Source organism: Sinocyclocheilus anshuiensis, unplaced genomic scaffold (genome assembly GCF_001515605.1).
Source record: "Sinocyclocheilus anshuiensis isolate Anshui unplaced genomic scaffold, SAMN03320099.WGS_v1.1 scaffold186, whole genome shotgun sequence".
NCBI classification, from domain to species: domain Eukaryota; kingdom Metazoa; phylum Chordata; class Actinopteri; order Cypriniformes; family Cyprinidae; genus Sinocyclocheilus; species Sinocyclocheilus anshuiensis.
The window spans coordinates 2180949-2200752 of NW_015542355.1; the positions used below are offsets into that span (position 1 = coordinate 2180949).

A 19804-nucleotide genomic window follows, 5' to 3' on the forward strand; every position below is an offset into this window, starting at 1 on the left:
TTTTGGAAGGCCAAACAAAGTAGTTTCGCTTTCACAACGAAACAGAATCTTCACGACTTGGCGGCAACCACAATACTACAGCGAGAATAAAAGTTACACCTTCTTTCTTTGCGTGAACATTTGGGCGGCGTTATGCAAATCTTCCCACATAGTGACGTAGACATGTGGGGGTGTGTTAGAACGAGCCATTTTAGGTAGGCGTGGTTGACTCTTAACTTTTATAAAGAATATCTCTTTGGATTTGAGACTTTAGTCTTTGCAACTTTACAGATCTTCTTTATGCACCAAGAGCTTGTAACACTTCAAAGAGAAAGGAAAAATTGAAATCGCATCATATGACCCCTTTAAGTCATCTCAGTATATAGCTGACAATAATTCATGTTGAACTTGTTGAAAGCAAATTCACACTGTTTAACCTGTGTGTGTGTGTGTGTGCACGTTTATATAATTTATGAGAACATGAATTTGTATAATGACATGGGTATTACACTGGTATAATAACATAAACATGGTTAATGTTTATTAATTATTTACTAATTAAAATAGCGAAGACCATACTAAACAATGTTTTATTAAAAATGTATAAATGCTGAAGGTTTTCTGTGAGGGGTAGGTTTATGGGTAGGGTTAGTGTAGGGGGATAGAATATACAGTTTATAAAACATAAAAACCAACATGTGTGTGGCCATGTACAGAATGCATGTACATTTATTACAGTAAAACTGAATAAAACATTAATGCTTCATATGGTCTCTCACAGAAACAAGAAAGAAGTGATCCACAAATGTTTGACCAGTTTACTGGTGAGTTGCACAGTGTGGCTTCTTCCTTCTGATTATTTTGCAATCATCATTAATCAGAATTACATGTAATTATAGTAGCATGTCATTACCTGCATTTACAAATAGAAGATATTCAAACAATATCTCCAGTTTGAATGTTTATTTGTTTGTTTTTTAAATACATTTAAAGGTTATAAGTCCTGTAATATCAAACAGATTATTTTGATATCTAATTTTTTTTCTAATTGAGGCATATGAAAAATGTATTGACTCTGCTAGGCACTATGTCAAAAAATGTTTTCCCACATTCCCTGTTCTCATCCTCTATGGCAGAAGTGAGGGATGTGGTTTTTGTGATACAGAGTCAGAAAAACTCATATCATACCCACAGGGCTGAACAAAGAAGAACAGAACTTCTCTATCAGGCTCAAACCTTAAACCAGGTAGTTTTACATTATACTGTATGTACAAATGCCGTTTTGATTTCATTTAGCATACTTAGACAGTTTTATATGCTTTGGTAAATATATACTTATGTTCCTTCATAATAACTTTATAATGCAGTAAATTTAATGTTATTATTATTTTTTAACAAGATGGTAGGTAAACACTGAAAAAAAAAAATCTTGAATTTCATTTAATTGATTTACCAAAATAGGGCATTGCTCTGTGCCTCCTCAAAATTTAGCATAAAAGGGCAAAGCCACATAAAAGTCAGACTAAATAATACCTGCTCAGATCCATCTCAGCCCCTTTTATCAAAGTATAGTTGTAATTGCTGTGGAAATGCATTTATGCCACCTCTGAGGAGCGTTAAACAGTAATTGCCACTTAAGAAGCACTTCAGTGCCATCTTTGCAGTGTATATTCGGCACAATATAATAAAAACCTTTATGCTTATGGTTTATGTTTTCAGATTCTTGTTCTTTTAGCCACATGATGGCACTGTTGTTTTAGGAAAAGTCATATTTTTTTTTATTTGGATTAAGTGAAATGTTATACTTCAATATTAGCAGTTGTTTTTGTGGGTTCTAAAGAGTGTCTCTGTGTGTGTCTATCACAATGATTACACAGTGCTTGTGTGGTCACTGTAATAGATGGGTGGTAACACACAGTGTCTCAGAGACAGTGTCTTTTGTGTGATTTATGTCATTTGCCATGATAGAGATTGTGCATTTGTATGCTTCTTTGTGTGCCCAAACTTAAAATCTTGGTAAGGTTTTATAGACATCAAATTTGACATAAAAAATGCACCCTCATTATTTATACGTAAATAAAAATAAAAAGAAAACAACAACAGTTGGGCTTACACAAGCAGTACAAGTAGCCTGACTAAATTGAAGTTTGATATATTTCTGAAAATGCTGTTTTTTTTATCCTTCATAATAACTTTATAATGCAGTGAATGTAATGTTATTATTATTTTTTAACAAGATGGTAGGTAAACACTGAAAATGAAAATCTTGAATTTAATTTCCTTGATTTACCAAAAAAGGGGATTGCCTGACTAAAGTGAAGTTTGATATATTTCTGAAAATGCTGTTTTTTTTTAATCTGTTTATTATCATTAACTCATTATAAAAACAATAAAAGTCAGTGGACATTTCCCACCATGGGGGACAAACAAACTAGTGTATGTGTGTGCATGAGTGTACAGTACTTGAGTTGCATATCTCCTCAGGGCTGGGAGGATATCTGGGACCTATCTCCTGATGTGATACTATCATGATACTTGGGTGCCAATAAGATATATATTGCGATTTTTAATAATTGTGATTCCACAAGTATTGTGATTCAATATTGCTATGTATTGCAATATTTGTGTGCTTTTTTAAAATTCTAAGACCATGGGGAAAAGTTGAATGATACACTTTATACAGACTGTCACCAAAAAAAAACAACAACAAAAAAAACACACACACAAAACACAAATTCATCACATCTTTTGTTTTATTTCAGTTTTCAATAAAACAAGTAGCCACAAAAAGTCCAGAAAAATAGGTTGTGTTAATAGTTGAAAATAGTTGTTCAATATCTCATTCAGAGTTCATTGGCTTGGAGGCAGGTACTATGTTTATAAAACAACCTTTTATTCTTTTTTGTTTGTCTCACCAAAGTCCAATTATTACAGTCCCATGAATAACTGAGATGTACAATACTTTTCCAAATAATAATAGGTGCAGTGGGTAATAATTGTTTCTTTGTTGCCAACATATGTATAGTGATGCACCAATTTAGATTTTTCATGTCCGATTCGATTTCCAATTTTTTTTTATAAGCAAATGGGTCTATTCTGATTTTTTAATGTTTTTTTTTTTTTTTTTAAGCAAGAGACAGAAAGAAAAAAATATGTGTACATGGACAAGATGTTTATTTGCTCTACAGGCAGAACTATCTGCAGGAATTTTAAATTAGAGGTAACCACTGCAATTTAATCATGATCCAAACAAAAATGCTACAGACATTAGTATAAGCAGTTTCTGATTTACTGTAAATTAGAAACAGAAGCAAAAACAGAATGGTTTGACTTCAGCTTTGTGAAATGATGCTACATAAAACACATCTGCATGAAACAAGTGCTCTGTGTTTAAGTGCTAAAGTTGCGTCCCCGGTGCATCTACCAACCCAGGAAACGTGAAAAAGATTGACCCATTAACTTTGTTTTGGTAAGCCTTTTTCTGCAAGCGTCTGAAAAAACGAGTGCGTCAGATTTAGCTCCCTTTATGATGTAGCAAAGGGATCTTATTATAATATTACCACCCCTTAATCTGCACGTTTCCACCAGTTCAGGCGCCATGACAAAAGTTTGAGCAAAGCATGCTAATTGTTCTATCGTTAGCTGCACAGACGAGCACAGAACACTATTTAGAGTCCCAGCCTCCGAGCAGACAAGAGATCAGTGGATTTATTTATTTACTGTATATTACGCTGCTGCCATATAGATCTAATATAAATATGCGATTTGTTTTTGTAACTCGTGTGTTTTTAACAAACTTTAGTGTATTTGAGTTTAAGCACAATAAGACATGAAAGAGAGCTTAGTTTAATACTCACATGCTGTGTGACAGCCGCTTTCTGTGCGTGTGCTTCTGATGTGTGCGCTCAGAAAACCCTGTATCAGAAGTTTAAACTAAAGTGGCTTTAAAACGCATGATTTCAGGGAGATAGACATAATAATTCAAATCAAACATGTTTTTTTTTTTTTTATCAGAGTTGTACCAGCTGTAAAGGCACAGCCCTATTCTGGAAAAGGGTGCGGGGAGCAGCAGCTCATTTGCATTTAAAGATACAAGCACGAAAACAGCATGTTTTTGCTTCCTCTTAAAACAGGCATTTTCAGAATGATATAATAAATGATCTGTGGGGTATTTTGAGCTGAAACTTCACAGACACATTCTGGGGACACCTGAGACTTATATTACATATTGTAGAAAGGGGCATAGATTACCTTTCAACATTTCCGATGTGGTCTGTGCATATTTGCTGTACGTTTTTGTATTTGGTTGTGTTGTGAGTATTTGCAGCGCATGTGTTGTCAAACTCAAGAAGATGTTTTCTTAATTTGTTGGTGTTTTTTTTCGATTTGCATATGTTATTATTATTTTTTTTTTCATTTGCTGCACGTTGAGCTCTCTCGGCCACCGTACTCATGTTTGCCCCATTGTATGACCTAGTTTCTAGTTTGATTGTTGTATTCAGTTCAACTGTGTTCTATTAATTATCCCATTAGTTCCTTTGTTTGGTCATGTACTTAAGTCATCAGTTCTCCCTCAGTGTTTGTCGGTTCTCGTTTATGTTGGCGTGTATTTTATTCCTGTCCCCAGTATTTTGTTATTAAAGTCTATTTCCTAGTGTTAATCCTCATCATCGTGAGCTTTATTACCACACTCTAAAAAATGCTGGGTTAAATACAACCCAGTGCTGGGTTAAATAGGGACAAACCCAGCAATTGGGCTGTTTTGACCCAGCGGTTTGGTTAAATGTTTAACCCAACCTTCTGGGTAGTAACCCATCCGCTGGGTCAAAACAACCCAATTGCTGGGTTTGTCCCTATTTTACCCAGCACTGGGTTGTATTTAACCCAGCATTTTTTAGAGTGCACCAACCGTAACATTAGGTGATTCCATTTTTCCCCCCACAGCCCTAGTCCTCATGTGTCAAACTTATGGAAATTACAGTCAAAGTAAAAACTACAAAGTAAAATAAATCAAGACAATGGATTTAGGCTTGACAAAGCCTTGAAATTAAAGTTTAGTTTATTCTTGAATGCATAACTGTAATACTCAGTAAAGAGCTATAATGTATTTAGAATTAGAATTTAAAGGTATACAATTGTAGATAGATAGATAGATAGATGGATAGATAGATAGATCATAATCCATCATCCAGCATCTCACTATTGGCAATATAACTGGCACTTGAGTTGGGCAACCACACTACTTTGTCACTCCTTCAAATGCAGCTGTCTGGAAGCCTTCAAAGATCAGTCCACCATTACAATGACATTTGGGTGTCATTCATTAACCCTGATCCTCATGAAGTAGATTTAAACTTTAGAGATTTAAATTTGAACAAACTTTTTAAGTGTTCTTCAGTATGTTTTAAAATACAGAATCATACTTATGCTAAAGGTGATGTTTGCATTATTTATATTAAAATACTTTCTCCTGCTGCACCTTAATATGCAGAGACAACTATAATTAAGCCATCTGTAGGTTGATTTCCATGAAAAGTGGAAAAAGGAACTAAAACATTGCTCTGGAAACCTGTTTGTAAACAATTCTTCATTCACTTGCTTAAAAACTATTTTGGTTTTACTGGTTTTGATAATGGCACACTTTGCATTGTTTGACAAATTTGCTGCAGATGCTCTCAGACAAGACAGAGAAGTCTCGAGAGTGAGAGATGTGAGCAGTGAGGTTGTACAGAATGTTCTAATAAGTGATTTTGCCACATTTTATTTAACAAATTAGTAGTTGTGGGCACATGCTCGCTCCCTCATATAATAATCCAGATTCATCTACATTTGAGTGAGCTGGCTAAGGACAAATTTATGTGCACAAACGGCTGTTGTGCATCTCTGAGAATTTTTCTGGTAATGTTTTCTCCACAAATAAATCCACAAATTGTACACCATTATTAGTGAATGAGGGCTATTATTTTTGCAATTCTTTTGGTAATGCTTTCAACACATAAATTACACCCATCATCTTTAACTGACTTAACTGACTGATTTAGTTAGAGAAAGCTGAAGATGTAACATTCAGGATACAAGTTAAAAAAAGTTTAAAACATGCCTTTAATAGAACAAAATTTGTGTTTTAAAACAGCGAGTCATGTGGGGTGTTTTCATTTTCTGCTGTCAATCAATTTATAAAAAATGTTCTTGACCACACTCTCACAAATGTTGTCTTTTTGATCTTCCATCTGTTCAGTAACCTCAAACTCTCTGCCATCGTATTCATCATTTAAATAAGCCACTGGTTCAGTCTTCTAAGCACATTTGGTGCACAAATACCCTCTGGCATCCCATTACTCCTACCTTTTCTCATTCAATATTGGCATTCCTTGACCTTTCTCTGTAAAGGTCAATGTGAAGTTCAAACAAGACTAGTAGAGCCTGTGGTCGTAATCCCCAAACTTCTGAACTGCTAGTAGTTCCTTTTGATGTCATTTGGAGTTATACATTTTTATTTACAATATATATATATTTTAAATAAAACATTTAATATTTAAAATGTATTTTAAATATTAAATTTAATAGTTAAATATTTTTAAATTGCAACTATACAACTTTATCAGTGTGGTTGACATGAGGTTTTAAAGGAGGAGTTTTACAAAAAAAAAAAGTGTTGTTATTTATTGTTCCCTATGTAATTCCAAACCATTTTGTTTTTCCATTTCAAAAGAATGTTCATTTTTGGATCATGTGTTCCTTTAAAATTGGATTAACTGTGAACTCATGCATATCAATTGTTACATGTTTATTTATAAATTACCTGTCAGCTTTTAATGATAATTCTGTCACCTGCATGAAGAACTGCTTTCTGCCTTAGTCAATATCACCTGTTAGAATGCATTGAGTTATGAATAACACTGTGCAAAAACCCCTTATCTGGGTGTTGTTCGTTTGAGATGTTACCAGATTTTGTGCTGTATTGCAGAGTTCACCAGATGTTGTGCTCCTTCACAAGCTGTCAGACTACGATGGGAACTGGAGCATTCTTCCGGCACTGCCACGGTAAAACTCAAAAACAAACAAAGCACAGAATTTACTCGAACTTATGAATAAACACTCAAGACATGTCAAGAGGTGGTCTTAAACACATTTTATGCAACTGTATTCTTGTTTTTCTTGTCTACAGCCTTGCCTCACAATACTGTCTAACATCTTTGTGGATTGTGTTTTTGGAAGAAGAGACCAATGTGAACTTACACAACCTTCTGCAGGTGCTGAGCAAATTCAACACAAGAAAGGTGAGCTGCAGACTTTTCAGTCTTTCAGCTATTGTTACTGCAGAAGTGTAATATCAAGACTTAACACTTTGTTTACTGTGGCTCTCTTAGAGCAACAATCGTTGTATTTGAATCAGGAAAACTAAGAGAGCATGTCATTGGTTGAGGTACTGAGCGTAAATCATGTCACTGAGACTGGGTGTGCAAAATTTCAAAAAAGCAGTCGAAAAGTGTTGTCCTCATTTACTTTCTCAACCAAATGTACTTTTCACTCTGTGGACACGCAGCACTTGAAATTCTCTGTCACTTTAATTTCAGACATCCCATCATCAGCAGCTGCGAGAAAGCCCTTAGGGATCCATCCTCTCATGAATTGTTTCTTGATTGTGTGAAATGTTACGTGTACTGTTTTTTTCTTTTTTCCCTTTAGAGACCCAAACATAATGTCAGTAAACAAAAAAATGAATGTGAGGGCATTACGGGTTTGGATATTACACAGAAATTATAAACAGGACTGGCTGTTCTGTCCTCCCTGTTAAAATATATTTTTTGACTCTCATTGCCACTGAATTGAAAACAAAATGTTGTACCACAACATCTTGGATAATGCTATTTAGTCCATGTGAATTGAAAATAAAGCGTTGCAGATTCTTACAAAGTGCTACTACTCCATGAACTAGCATTCCCTGGAGAAAAGGTAGAATCTCCATGTCAACACAATACATAAAACCTTCTCCTGCAGACTTGAGGTAATGAAAGAGCAGTCTGAAATAGGACTTGGCACATGAAAGCCTCCCGTTTCTTACCCGAGTGTTTTTTTCTCCATAGGAGTGGTTTCTGGGCAGACCCCTCCATGATGATGAACCAACAATTATCCACCATTATGCTTTCTCAGAGGACCCCTACAGTTTCAGTTACCCTGACTTCATGGCTGGCTGGGCCTTCAGTTGCCCCCTGGCTAAGCGGTTAGATTTCATCTCTGTGCCTTTTGCATACCTCTTCAGCAAACTGCTACTTTACACTTTTAATACAGATATTATTTGATCTGGTATCTCAGAACTGCAGAGCGTGTGAATTATGAGCCGCCCAAATCAGATTTCACAATTGACCTTCAACATGAGGTGAGAAAAATCACAAAATATTTCAGTGTACTGTACATATGTTCTTTTTGTTTGTTTGGTAAATATTCATTATCTTGCAATGAAAGTGCTTGCTTTTTTGTTGTAAATATGAATAATTTGTAATGGAAGCGGCTCTAATGCATCAGCTAGAAAGCATCTCAACAAAAGACATTATTTTCCAAAATAACCCAGACACAGATAATAGACTTTTTTCCCCACCTCTCCAGATCTGTCATTCCAATCTCTATACTCTCCTTTGGTGTCACACTTCAATTCAAAATGTCTTGCATCTCCTGTTGAAATAATATGCCATTTGCCTACGGGAATATTGGTGTATATATTAATCCGCATTAATATTTTTATGGAGGAGCTGTCATTTAGTTGTGTGACATTGAAAGACGCTCTCTCTCCTTTTCTCTTGCCATCACTTCTCTCTCTCTCTCTCTCTCTCTCTCTTGCGCTGATAAAAATGAGACTGTATGTTCCAGAGAGAACTCTCAGTGCTACTTTTGTGATCTCTATTGATGCAGTACTCTTAAGAGTCTGCTCAAAAGCCTCTGGTCATACCGACTGGCATCTGTCTTGTTCTTAAAGGGATAGTTCTCCCAAAAATTCAAATCCTGTTGTCATTTACTTACTGGTCATGTCTTTCATTTGTTGTCATGGTGATTAATTTGATTTAATCTTTATGTTCAGGTGTGTGTGTCGTTATCTCCTCTACTTAAGTTCAGTCCTGTTTGTGTTTGGTTGTCTGGTGGACTGTTGGTCGGTGTGGACTCTTGCTTTGTGGATTATTAAAGATGACCTTATTCATCTTCCTCGTGCGTTTACTCTAACCTCACAACCACGTTGTGACATCAAGTTCCAAAAAGCTGCTATAAAAGTACCAGAGCAGTGTGTCATTTTACAGTGCAATTTAATCATCCTTCCATGAAAATCTTTTATTTAATTCATATTATTGTGACTTAAATTTTGGGTGACCTATTTGTTTACAAGATACACTCTCTTTCTCTGATCTCTGAAGTGCTTAGTTCTTTGTTTTAATTGCACTGTTTCTTCATTACAACTCTTAATAGTCATTTCTAGAAGAAGTCATGCTTTGCTTCTCTTATTGATGTTTCAGATTGCCCTCTACATTTGGGAGGAAGGCAGAGGTCCTGCTTTGACTGTGGTGAATGAGTTTTGCTCAGAGCTACAAAGCTTGTCCTCAACAGGAAATTGTGCTACGACCATCAACACCTACTTGTCTGCCTGTGTAAGTACTAGAAATGCTAACGCACCTTCTACAATTGTTCAGAGAGATTTATACAAACTCTCAGCCATGTGAATTAATAAAACTATGACAAATCTCCCAAGAGAAAGTCAAGACGTATTAATATGTCACAGTCCGTTGTCATTGAATTTCCTTGCTCTAATGCCCTAATAAATGACAGTCTTCAAACGTGAATGCCAAATTCTTGCTTGTGGCTTTTCACATTTGTTGTTCTTTCTGAGTGATAATCAAAGGCCTATGAGTTCATAATCCTCGAAATAAGCCACTTTATACAAAGTGTCCTCTCAAAGCTGACACATAGACATTCTGTAATAACTTAAAGGAGTAGTTCACTTCCAGAACAAAAATGTACAGATAATGTACCTACCCCCTTGTCATCCAAGATGTTCATGTCTTTCTTTTTTCTGTTGTAAAGAAATAATGTTTTTTGAGGAAAACATTTCAGGATTTCTCTCCATATAATGGACTTCTATGGTGCCCCCGAGTTTGAACTTCCAAAATGCAGTTTAAATGCAGCTTCAAAGGGCTCTAAACGATCCCAGCTGAGGAAGAAAGGTCTTATCTAGCGAAACGATCGGTTATTTTCTAAAAAGATGTTTACAATTTATATACTTTTTAACCTCAAACGCTCGCCTTGTCTATCTCTTCGTGAACTCAGTTTTTTCCGGTTCAAGACAGTAAAAGTAGGTCTAAAAACTCATCTCATTTTCTCCTCCAACTTCAAAATAGTCCTACATCGCTGCAGAAGTACCGACCCAGTGTTTACAAAGTGAACATGCAAAGAAGAACAGCGTAAAACAGCGATGTAGGACGATTTTGAAGTTGAAGGAGAAAATGAGATGGGAGTTTTTAGACCTACCCTAACTGTCTTGAACATGAAAAAGCAGAGTTTACGCAGAGCTAGACAGAGCGAGCGTTTGAGGTTAAAGAATATAAATTGTAATTTTTTTTTAGAAAATAACAGATCGTTTCGCTAGATAAGACCCTTCTTTCTCGGCTGGGATCGTTTAGAGCCCTTTGAAGCTGCATTTAAACTGCATTTTGGAAGTTCAAACTCGGGGGCACCATAGAAGTCCATTATATGGAGAGAAATCCTGAAATGTTTTGCTCAAAAAACAATTTCTTTACGACTGAAGAAAGAAAGACACGAACATCTTAGATGACAAGGGGGTGAGTACATTATCTGTAAATTTTTGTTTTGGAAGTGAACTACTCCTTTAATGGTCCTAAGTCCTACTATATAATGTAGGAACAAGCGGTACTTTGGTTTTTACCCAAATACTGTAACACCCAGATTGGTAGCAGACACCACACTGCTGTAAATATCTTTTATGTTCTTTGTAGGGAAACCCTGTGCAGAAGGAGGACGTCTTTGTTGCTGTTAAAACATGTCAAAGATTTCATGGAGATAGAGGTGGGTGTAGTCAGCCCGTTCTTCAAAAACAGATAAAGACCATGATTGGATCATAACTAACCAAACTTTAAAGGTGACGTCAGGGCTTTTTAGGTAAAACGGTTTGTAACATAAACTAATAATGACCAGTAGTTTACAGTATTTAAAGGGGTCATATGATGCTGCTAAAAAGAACATTATTTGGTGTATTTGGTGTAATGAAATGTGTTTATGCGGTTTAAAGTTAAAAAAACACATTATTTTCCTCATACTGTACATTATTGTTTCTCCTCTATGCCCCGCCTTTTTGAAACGCGTCGATTAGTTTCGCTTTCACAAGGAAACACACAGCTCTTCACGACATGGCGGCGGCAACAGATATGTGGGGGCGTGTTAGAACGAGCCGTTTTAGGTAGGCGTGGTTGACTCTTAACTTTTATAAAGAATATCTCTTTGGATTTGAGACTTTAGTCTTTGCAACTTTACAGATCTTCTTTATGCACCAAGAGCTTGTAACACTCCAAAGAGAACGGAAAAATTGAAATTGCGTCATATGACCCCTTTAATAATTTTGTTTAATGTTAATTTCTGCATGCAATAATACATTCTAATATTAAGGTTGTATATGTTCACATGAGTTATGGAGTTTAGTTTTCATTATTAACTAACTTGAACTAAAAAGAAATAATTTTTTTATTGATAGTATTTTTCTGCGATTGGTAACTATTATGCAGAAACTACACACTTCCTCTGCTTTATCATTGCCATCAATATTAGACTTTAAGATACACTAGATGCCATTTACAGAGAGAGAAATATTTACTTCTTACAAATATCTATGACTGCATGTTTTATTTAGCTTAGCTTTTATTTAATTTAGATTTTTAGCAACAGTGTTTAAAATGGATTGGATCATTCAGTCTTGATTAAAAAGTAAAGCCTGCAAAGCAGAAAAAGCCCACCAAGCCATGCATTGAGAGGATTACAGAAAGACAATAATAAAAGGGAATAATTACAACCGTCAGTCACTTCGTGTCTTGGCCCACACATGATGTTTGTAAGTAACAATGAATTGATTTAGCTGATTATAGCCACACAAAGTTCCATTGTGGCTTTTCAGAAACATTGTACTTACAAAGACAACTCTTTCCCCACTCCCAGTCCTCTTCTCTGCTCTCTCTGTACTGTCTAATAGGACAGGTATAAATGCTGTTTTATATTCCAGGAGAGATTCAATTTGGCAGCTGGTCAGGCATAATTGCACCGATTTGCATGGTTATGTTTAGAGTTTGATTTGATCAAACTTTCCAGGCAGCATTAAATACTACAACATTTTGTGTGTGGCTACAAAGATCATAAATATCAGTGCTGGTAAAACATCTGCAGATTTACAGCAGGATATATTTTTTGTGAAGTTATTAATTTCATATGATTTATTGATTTTTATTTATCTTTTTACCCTTTCATATGGATGTTATAATCTCAAGTAAATGTAATACTATCTTAAACTGCATGCACAAATGTATCTCCACAGTTCCTTTAGTTAAACAAACTTGGGAAAAAGATGCTGCCTCGTTGGAATACTACAGTGACATCACAGACCCATATATACCCACAATCCACTTGGGAGTCCCTAACACAGAGAGAGGTTTGTCTCTTGTTATTTATTTTGGGATGACAACAGGTTCAGTGTTCCACTGTGACCATTTATCCATCATGATCTCTGAGGAACATGCAACACTCCTTTATATATGGTTTTTAATCACTTACTATGTTTAGACAAGCATCAACTTGTCAAACTGAATTACACGGTCTGAGTTATGCATGTGAAAAGAACCATTGTGAGTGGGATTTAAAAAAAAAAAACAATAACAAAGGAAGACGTATTGTATCCTTTAAGAACATGGCTCACATTGTCTCAACCTGTGACCCAAAACCATATAAAAGTACAAAGTCTTCGAAATGAAACATTTAAATGGACTTTATCATTCCCTCTTTGTGATGTGCAAAATGTGTTGTGGTGTCTTTAATGGAAAACAGTCCGATGTCAAATTTTGTAAAGTCAGAAAGTTTGTTTTATTCATAGCCTGACTGCAGTAAGTTTAATGGATGGGGCATTGTTTGCTACCAGTCGATTGACATCAGTTTACTCGTCACGGTAAATATTCCTTTGTGCTTGCCATTTGCTCTGCTGTTTATGCACATTTGTTAATGGACTTCTGTTTGACAAGTTTGCTGCAAAGACAGAAATAATAATGCCTTCTTCCAATAGACAGACAGACAAGTGGATGGATAGACAGGCAGACAGTCAGACAGACAGGTATAGATAGATAGATAGACAGATAGACAGACAGACAGACAGATAGATGGATGCCAGTACAGTAAGTCTAAAAGTGATATTTGCTGTCTTATTCATGTCAGTCATTTTAATGAGTTTCGATTAGTTATATGTTACTCAACTCTCAATCAGTGGGACATTCTTAATTTTTAAGTATACTCATTTTAAACACACAATATATTTGACTGCAGTGTCAGCCTGGAGACATTCTTCTCCCTTCAAATTCTTCTCAGTTCCCTCCAGCTAGTGGCCAAAACTCAAAAACCTCATACATGCAGTGTTCATCTCCAGGAAATTCGCTTACGATGAAAGAGCTGAGAATAGTCTCTGAGGACTCTCAACACCTGTCCCCTAAATTAGACTTCTGCACCCATCATTTTGTCTCTCTCAGTTTCTTTGTCTCTGCACCAGAATGAAGAGCTTAGCATCTGGGGGAGTGAGAAGTCTTCTCTTGGGGGTGTGAGTGTGTGTAGAGGAGAGCTCAGTCAGCTGTGCTGTGGTAATGCTCTGAAAAGACATTACTCCCACAGATCCAGAGAGTCGGTGTTCCGGAGCTTCTTTCAGTATGTTTTGTTCTGTCCTCCTCCTGTCCGCTCCCCATCCCTCAGCCTGTGTCTGGCTGACCTTCTCATTCGACTGCCTAAGAGAGCTTCTCTTTCATGGGTGCTGCAGAGCTTTTGTGGCACCTCTCTTTCCCTCTGTCACTCTGTTAAACCACTCTTTTACTCATCCTCGCAGTGTCACAGAGCCACTATTAACCTCCTGAACCCAAGCCGAGGGAATCATCTGCACCATCTTGCTCATGAGTTTTTGAGCAATTTTTTCTTCTTATCTATCTAAGAGCGAAGGCCCTTATGAACCACACTGACTCTAATCCTTGTGGTTTCTTTCGAACCCTGTAATTTACCACAGAAATGTTGGAATGTTCCTATGTAACGGCACAGTCATCAGGGTGCATTTCCATCCAACAATGGCAAACCTTTAATGGAAGCTCCTGTATTGATTTTATGATTGACTGCCTTTTTGATCTGATGCATTCCTCTGCAATTTATCCTGAAAGCCCTCGGAACATGGGGCCTCTTAGAATCAAGAAAATTCCAGTGCATCCTAAAGAAATGGAAGGGCCAGACACATTGTGCAGTGGGCAACTCAAGCTTTTGAATCCAGGTAATTTTCCGATCTCACCACCTCTGTTCTCTGTTCTCAGTCGTTTTCAACCACTTCTCCTCTGTTCTACCCCCTTAACAGAAAAGAGCCAGAAAAGTCAAAGGTATTTGGAATGAACCACAATGGTGGTATTGTTTCCGTTGTTTGTTGTTCAGGTCCAGTTTAATCTCTAGGGATCTCAGGGTGAGGCGGATAGTTAGTGTTGGGCCAAGCTCATGATTACATCCAATTTGGCTTGATTGTGATCTTTTTTTTTTTTTTTTGTGATCTTTTTTGTGATCATTGCATATGATTAGTTTGTTTTGCTGTGGGTATGAATGCTTTGGTGTTGATGATATTTTTGGGTTGAAATAATTAGAATTTTTTAATGTTTTTCTCAAACTCACAAAGTCCTGTGCTTATTTATTTGATCAAAAATACAGTAAAACAAGAATTTTGTGATATATTATTAGAATTTAAAATAACTGTTTTCTGTTTTAATATATTTTAAAATGCAATTTATTCCTGTGATGGCTGCAGTCATTACTCCAGTCTTCAGTGTCACATGATCCTTCAGAAATCATTCTAATATACTGATTTGGTACTCGCTTATTAGCAATTATTAGTGATTCTCAGTTATTAATAATGATTTTTATATTATCAGTGTTGAACACAAGAATATTTTTGTGGAAACAATATTACTGTTTTTACTACTGTTGTTGTTTACTGTTTTTGACCAAATACATGCAGTCTTTATGAGCATAAGAGGCTCATTTGCTCTTACACCCATCTTCAGCAAGTGTTTTGAGAGACTCGTCAGAGACTACATCTGCTCATTGCTGCCTGCCTCACTGGATCCGCTACAATTTGCATATCGTAGCAACCGTTCTACAGACGATGCTATTGCTTTCACCCTACACACTGCTCTCTCCCACCTGGAAAATAAGAACACCTATGTGAGAATGCTGTTTGTGGACTACAGCTCAGCATTTAACACCATAGTGCCTGCCACACTTGTTGAGAAGCTCCAGAATCTGGGACTAAACAGATCTCTGTGCAGCTGGATCCTGGACTTCCTGACGGGCAGAAGTCAGGTGGTCAGAATGGGCAACAATACTTCATCCCCGCTGACCCTCAACACTGGTGCTCCTCAGGGCTGCGTCCTCAGCCCACTCCTGTACTCCCTGTACACACATGACTGTGCAGCCACACACAGCTCCAACGTAATCGTCAAATTCGCTGACGACACAACGGTGATAGGCCTGATCACCGACAACGATGAGACGGCCTACAGAGAGGAGGTGAGCACCCTGACTAAATGGTGTCAGGAGAATCATCTCTCACTCAACATCGACAAGACCAAGGAGCTGGTGGTGGATTTCAGGAGACAGAGCAGAGAACACACACCCATCACCATCGACAGGACACCTGTGGAGCGAGTAAACAGCTTTAAGTTCCTCGGCGTTCACATCAGTGAGGATCTCATAATGTAGAATGTGTACATACTTGTATAAATGTGTATTGCTAACTGCATGTACATAATGTGTATAATGTGTAGTGCTAACTGTAAGTATGTCTAATAGTACACTGTGTGTACTGACTATATGTATGTGCATATTGCACATTGTCATCTGTTGAGGTCTGTATGTTTATATGTAAATTGTTTCTGTACTGTCTGGAGCACGCTCCCAAGAATTTCACACACCAAGGCACATGTGCTGTGGTGATGTGACAATAAAAGTGACTTTGACTTTGACATTTCTAAAACATAAAAAAAATCACAGTTATTAAAAAAACTTTAAACCAGTATTCTATTTAAAACACTGTTTATGTAGAAATGACAATGTAAAAAAAAAAAAATTGGCCAAATACAAAAAACTGCTTTAAGACCAATGAATTGGTACTGAATAGCAAGCAGTATTTCTAATAAATAAATAAATACATAAAAATAAAAAATATAATCTAGCACCTGTTATTCAGCTAATCAGTAATTGCTACTGAACAAATTTTACATCTAATTAATATTCATAAGCCAGGGTGATAAGGCACACTCCCCTAATTGTCAAATAATTTCTGTGCCCCCTGGTGGTAAGTGGAAAAAAGTTTTTTGCAGTACAGCAGACCCCACATTCTCCTTCTGTCTGTCTTCAGTCTGCTAAGAATTCTTAGAACATAAAAAAGACACAAAAGAGTTGAGTCTCCTGTCTCGTTCAAGACATTCAGCTGCTGTTTTTCTTCCCCTTTATACAAACATATTGCAGGAACACTGTCCAGAAAGCCTGTATAGATTAGTTACAAACTGTGCTTGTATTTACAGGGCACTGTGCAAAAACATTTGCCATCCTGAAGAGGTTTGCGAGTGGGGCAGTAACACAAGTGCCTTGGTTGCTCATAGTTGATGATGACACACTGATCAGGTGAATGCGATTTCTTTACACTGGTGAAAGATCATCAGAAGTCATGACTTTAAGGGGACTTACCACTAGATACAAAAGAACTTTAAATGCATTAAGATGCATGTGCTTAATTGAAAATATGACAACCTACGTCATCTTGAATTTAAAAGTATGTCTTTCATACCATCTGCAGAATTATAATCCAGCAATCAGGCACAAACCTGAAAATCAAATACGCCCACACGAAAATACTCTCATTGTGTGGCAAAGCACATAAGGTCACAATTCTGAAACTGGAGCAAAATTTGGACTGGAATTCACATGGCTGTGAAGTCTCTTTTAAGTCTTTTTAAAAATACTCTGTATTGCGTTTATTTTAATATATTGTGTTTTCATCCAAATGTGCATTTTTGCCAATATAGCAAGGAGGGCTGACGAAAGGCCAAAACGTTGGATGGGTAGAAAAGAAAAATCAATTCAATTTTATTTGTATAGCGCTTTTCACAATACACTTTGTTTCAAAGTATAGCTTTACAGAAAATGCATGTGTCTACATTGCAAAGCAGAAGTGAATGTGTCCAAGTAATGTTCATTTCACAAATGAACAGTTCAAGATAATAGAAAAATACAGCTAGTTAACATGAATTAATTTTAGGCAGAAGCTCATTAAAGCGATTATTACAAGTGTGATCATAATGATTACAATATAGAGAAATTTTGGCAGCTGTGCATGTCGATTCAAGTTATAAATAAATAAAAGTTACTGGATTTTTGTTAATATGTTCAGTCTATGCCTATATTAACCTATAGTAATAGTTGGCACCAGATGTTTATTGTTATGGTTAGTTTGTTTATGAGAAATACCTGTTTGGTAAACTGACATTGTGCATATTTGACATTTCTTGTACTATATAACCATTGTCTTCCAGTCTACCCAGACTGCGGAGGCTGCTGGGATGTTATGATCCAAATGAAGCTGTGAGTGTTGGAGAACGTTACGGCTATGGGCTTAGCAGGGACGGCTACAGCTACATCACGGGAGGTGGAGGGTGAGTTAGATATGTGCTGCTGAGATATTACTATTGCTCATACTTATGCCTATGGGTTCGTTCTAAACCTTTATCCTCAAGTATTAAACTTAAGTACATAGTTCAGATGTGCTATTACTTTTCTAAGTGATGAGCAGGGACGTGCACAGACATTTTGAGGGGCAGGGGTTCGAGTGGAAAAAAGGGCACTTCTCATATTTATTTTAATTTTTTTCTAATCAAAATGTTAAATATATTAGGGGTGTGCAATACTGACAAAAATATATCTCTATTTTCTGGGATTTTATCGATAACGATAATTGATATTTTGCTGAGTGTGTTATTGTGCTGATATCTTAAGGACTACCGTGGACAGCTGACTCCTAATGTTTTTGATATTCTTCATATTCTGTGTGGTGATCATTTCACAGCAGTGATAGAAATTAATCTTTTCCTATAAGTTTAAATTGATTTTTACCTTTTATGGGCATTTTTACCTTTTATAAAGCCATTTCTAAAGTGTGCATCATCTTTTCAATCAAATTCTTAAATTGAATCAGTCAATTAGAATAATAAGTCCTTTGGGCTGTTACCAAGCAAATTAAATCAGTATTTACAAAATCCATCTTTGCAATGCAGAGAAAACACAGAAGCTGCATTAGAAGGGGCATTTAGATGCATTTATACACTGTTTAATGCAGGACATGAATGTATTTAACCTGCCGTTACAAATGCATTAATACGGTTTTGATATTTTAAACATAAAACGTTGAATACTGATATTTGAAATTATAAAAAAAGAAAAAAGAAAACACACTTTAAATGTGAAATTAAAACTGCCAGTAGGTGGCAGCAAGTCACTGTTAATAAGTGAGTCAGGAACGAAACGCCGTCATTGTCACAAATCCTGTCCATGGACTTCCGTCCGATTGCCACCAGAGGTCACCCCTCCGTTACATTGACTCTCACACTACACAAACTGTTGCATGTCATCCCGGACTACATATCCCATCATCCATTGCACTGATTGCACACAGCTGTAACCAATCACACACACACACTATATTACACTCACTCAGATCCTTCTCAAACTGCCGAGTATTGTTTGCGTGTATCTCTCTCCTAGTGATGGCAACATTACGGAGCCAGTTTTCAGTCTGCTTGATTGTGATCTCCTGCCTGTCTTGGATTATTCTCTTGTTTTGTCGTTTGGACTCTGTTTGCCCCTTTTGCCCCTTATTGCATGTTTTTGGATTACCCGTTGCCTCGCCCCCTGGATTACGTTTGCCGTCATTTGACCCATGCCTGTATCATAGGCGTAGCTTGACGTTTGAGCTTGGGGGGGCCGGGCCAAACCGAACCGGTGGATTTGGTCAGACGTACTTTTAAACACATTTTAGTTTTGCTATAGTAAATATTCACATTCACATAGAGCAGTGGCAAGTGCCACTGAGAGGTTGTCATGGTAACCACATACATTGCCCACGAATTACAGCTGCGCTTCTATTTTGCCACACTAAACTTATCAGTAAACACGTTTAAAATGCACAATAAACATGTCTGTCAAAACGATCTCAAAGGAGGCTTTTATTAAGCAAATCAAGGAGTGAATTACTCATCCACTGTTTTTAAAACAGACATTTGTTGGGCTTGATTCAAGTTATGCACAATGAGGCGCACACTTTTTATTTAGTCTTACTGAATAGACGATAAACAGTTTATATTCTAAAATCTATTTAAAGGTTGTGTTCTGTGAAAATTAAATAACATTTGGATGTAAATGGTCGGCATAAAAGTAGTGTGCGGCTAAACCGGCTGCGTCCTGTGGATCACCTTTATCTGATTGTCCGGGTCCGGAATCATCAAGCACG

General features: G+C 36.7%; 1 protein-coding gene across 1 annotated transcript in view; it reads left to right on the forward strand.

The window, feature by feature from the left end:
- The window catches only part of b3glctb (beta 3-glucosyltransferase b), a 35206-nt gene that overhangs the window by 1353 nt on the left and 14049 nt on the right, over positions 1-19804 (forward strand). Inside the window, exons 3-13 of the mRNA XM_016490431.1 lie at positions 761-803; positions 1116-1225; positions 6947-7023; positions 7148-7259; positions 8067-8203; positions 8296-8359; positions 9483-9614; positions 10977-11046; positions 12560-12673; positions 16827-16926; positions 17835-17954. Of these exons, the coding sequence (XP_016345917.1) occupies positions 761-803; positions 1116-1225; positions 6947-7023; positions 7148-7259; positions 8067-8203; positions 8296-8359; positions 9483-9614; positions 10977-11046; positions 12560-12673; positions 16827-16926; positions 17835-17954 (1079 nt within the window). The remainder of the gene's footprint in view (positions 1-760; positions 804-1115; positions 1226-6946; positions 7024-7147; positions 7260-8066; positions 8204-8295; positions 8360-9482; positions 9615-10976; positions 11047-12559; positions 12674-16826; positions 16927-17834; positions 17955-19804) is intronic.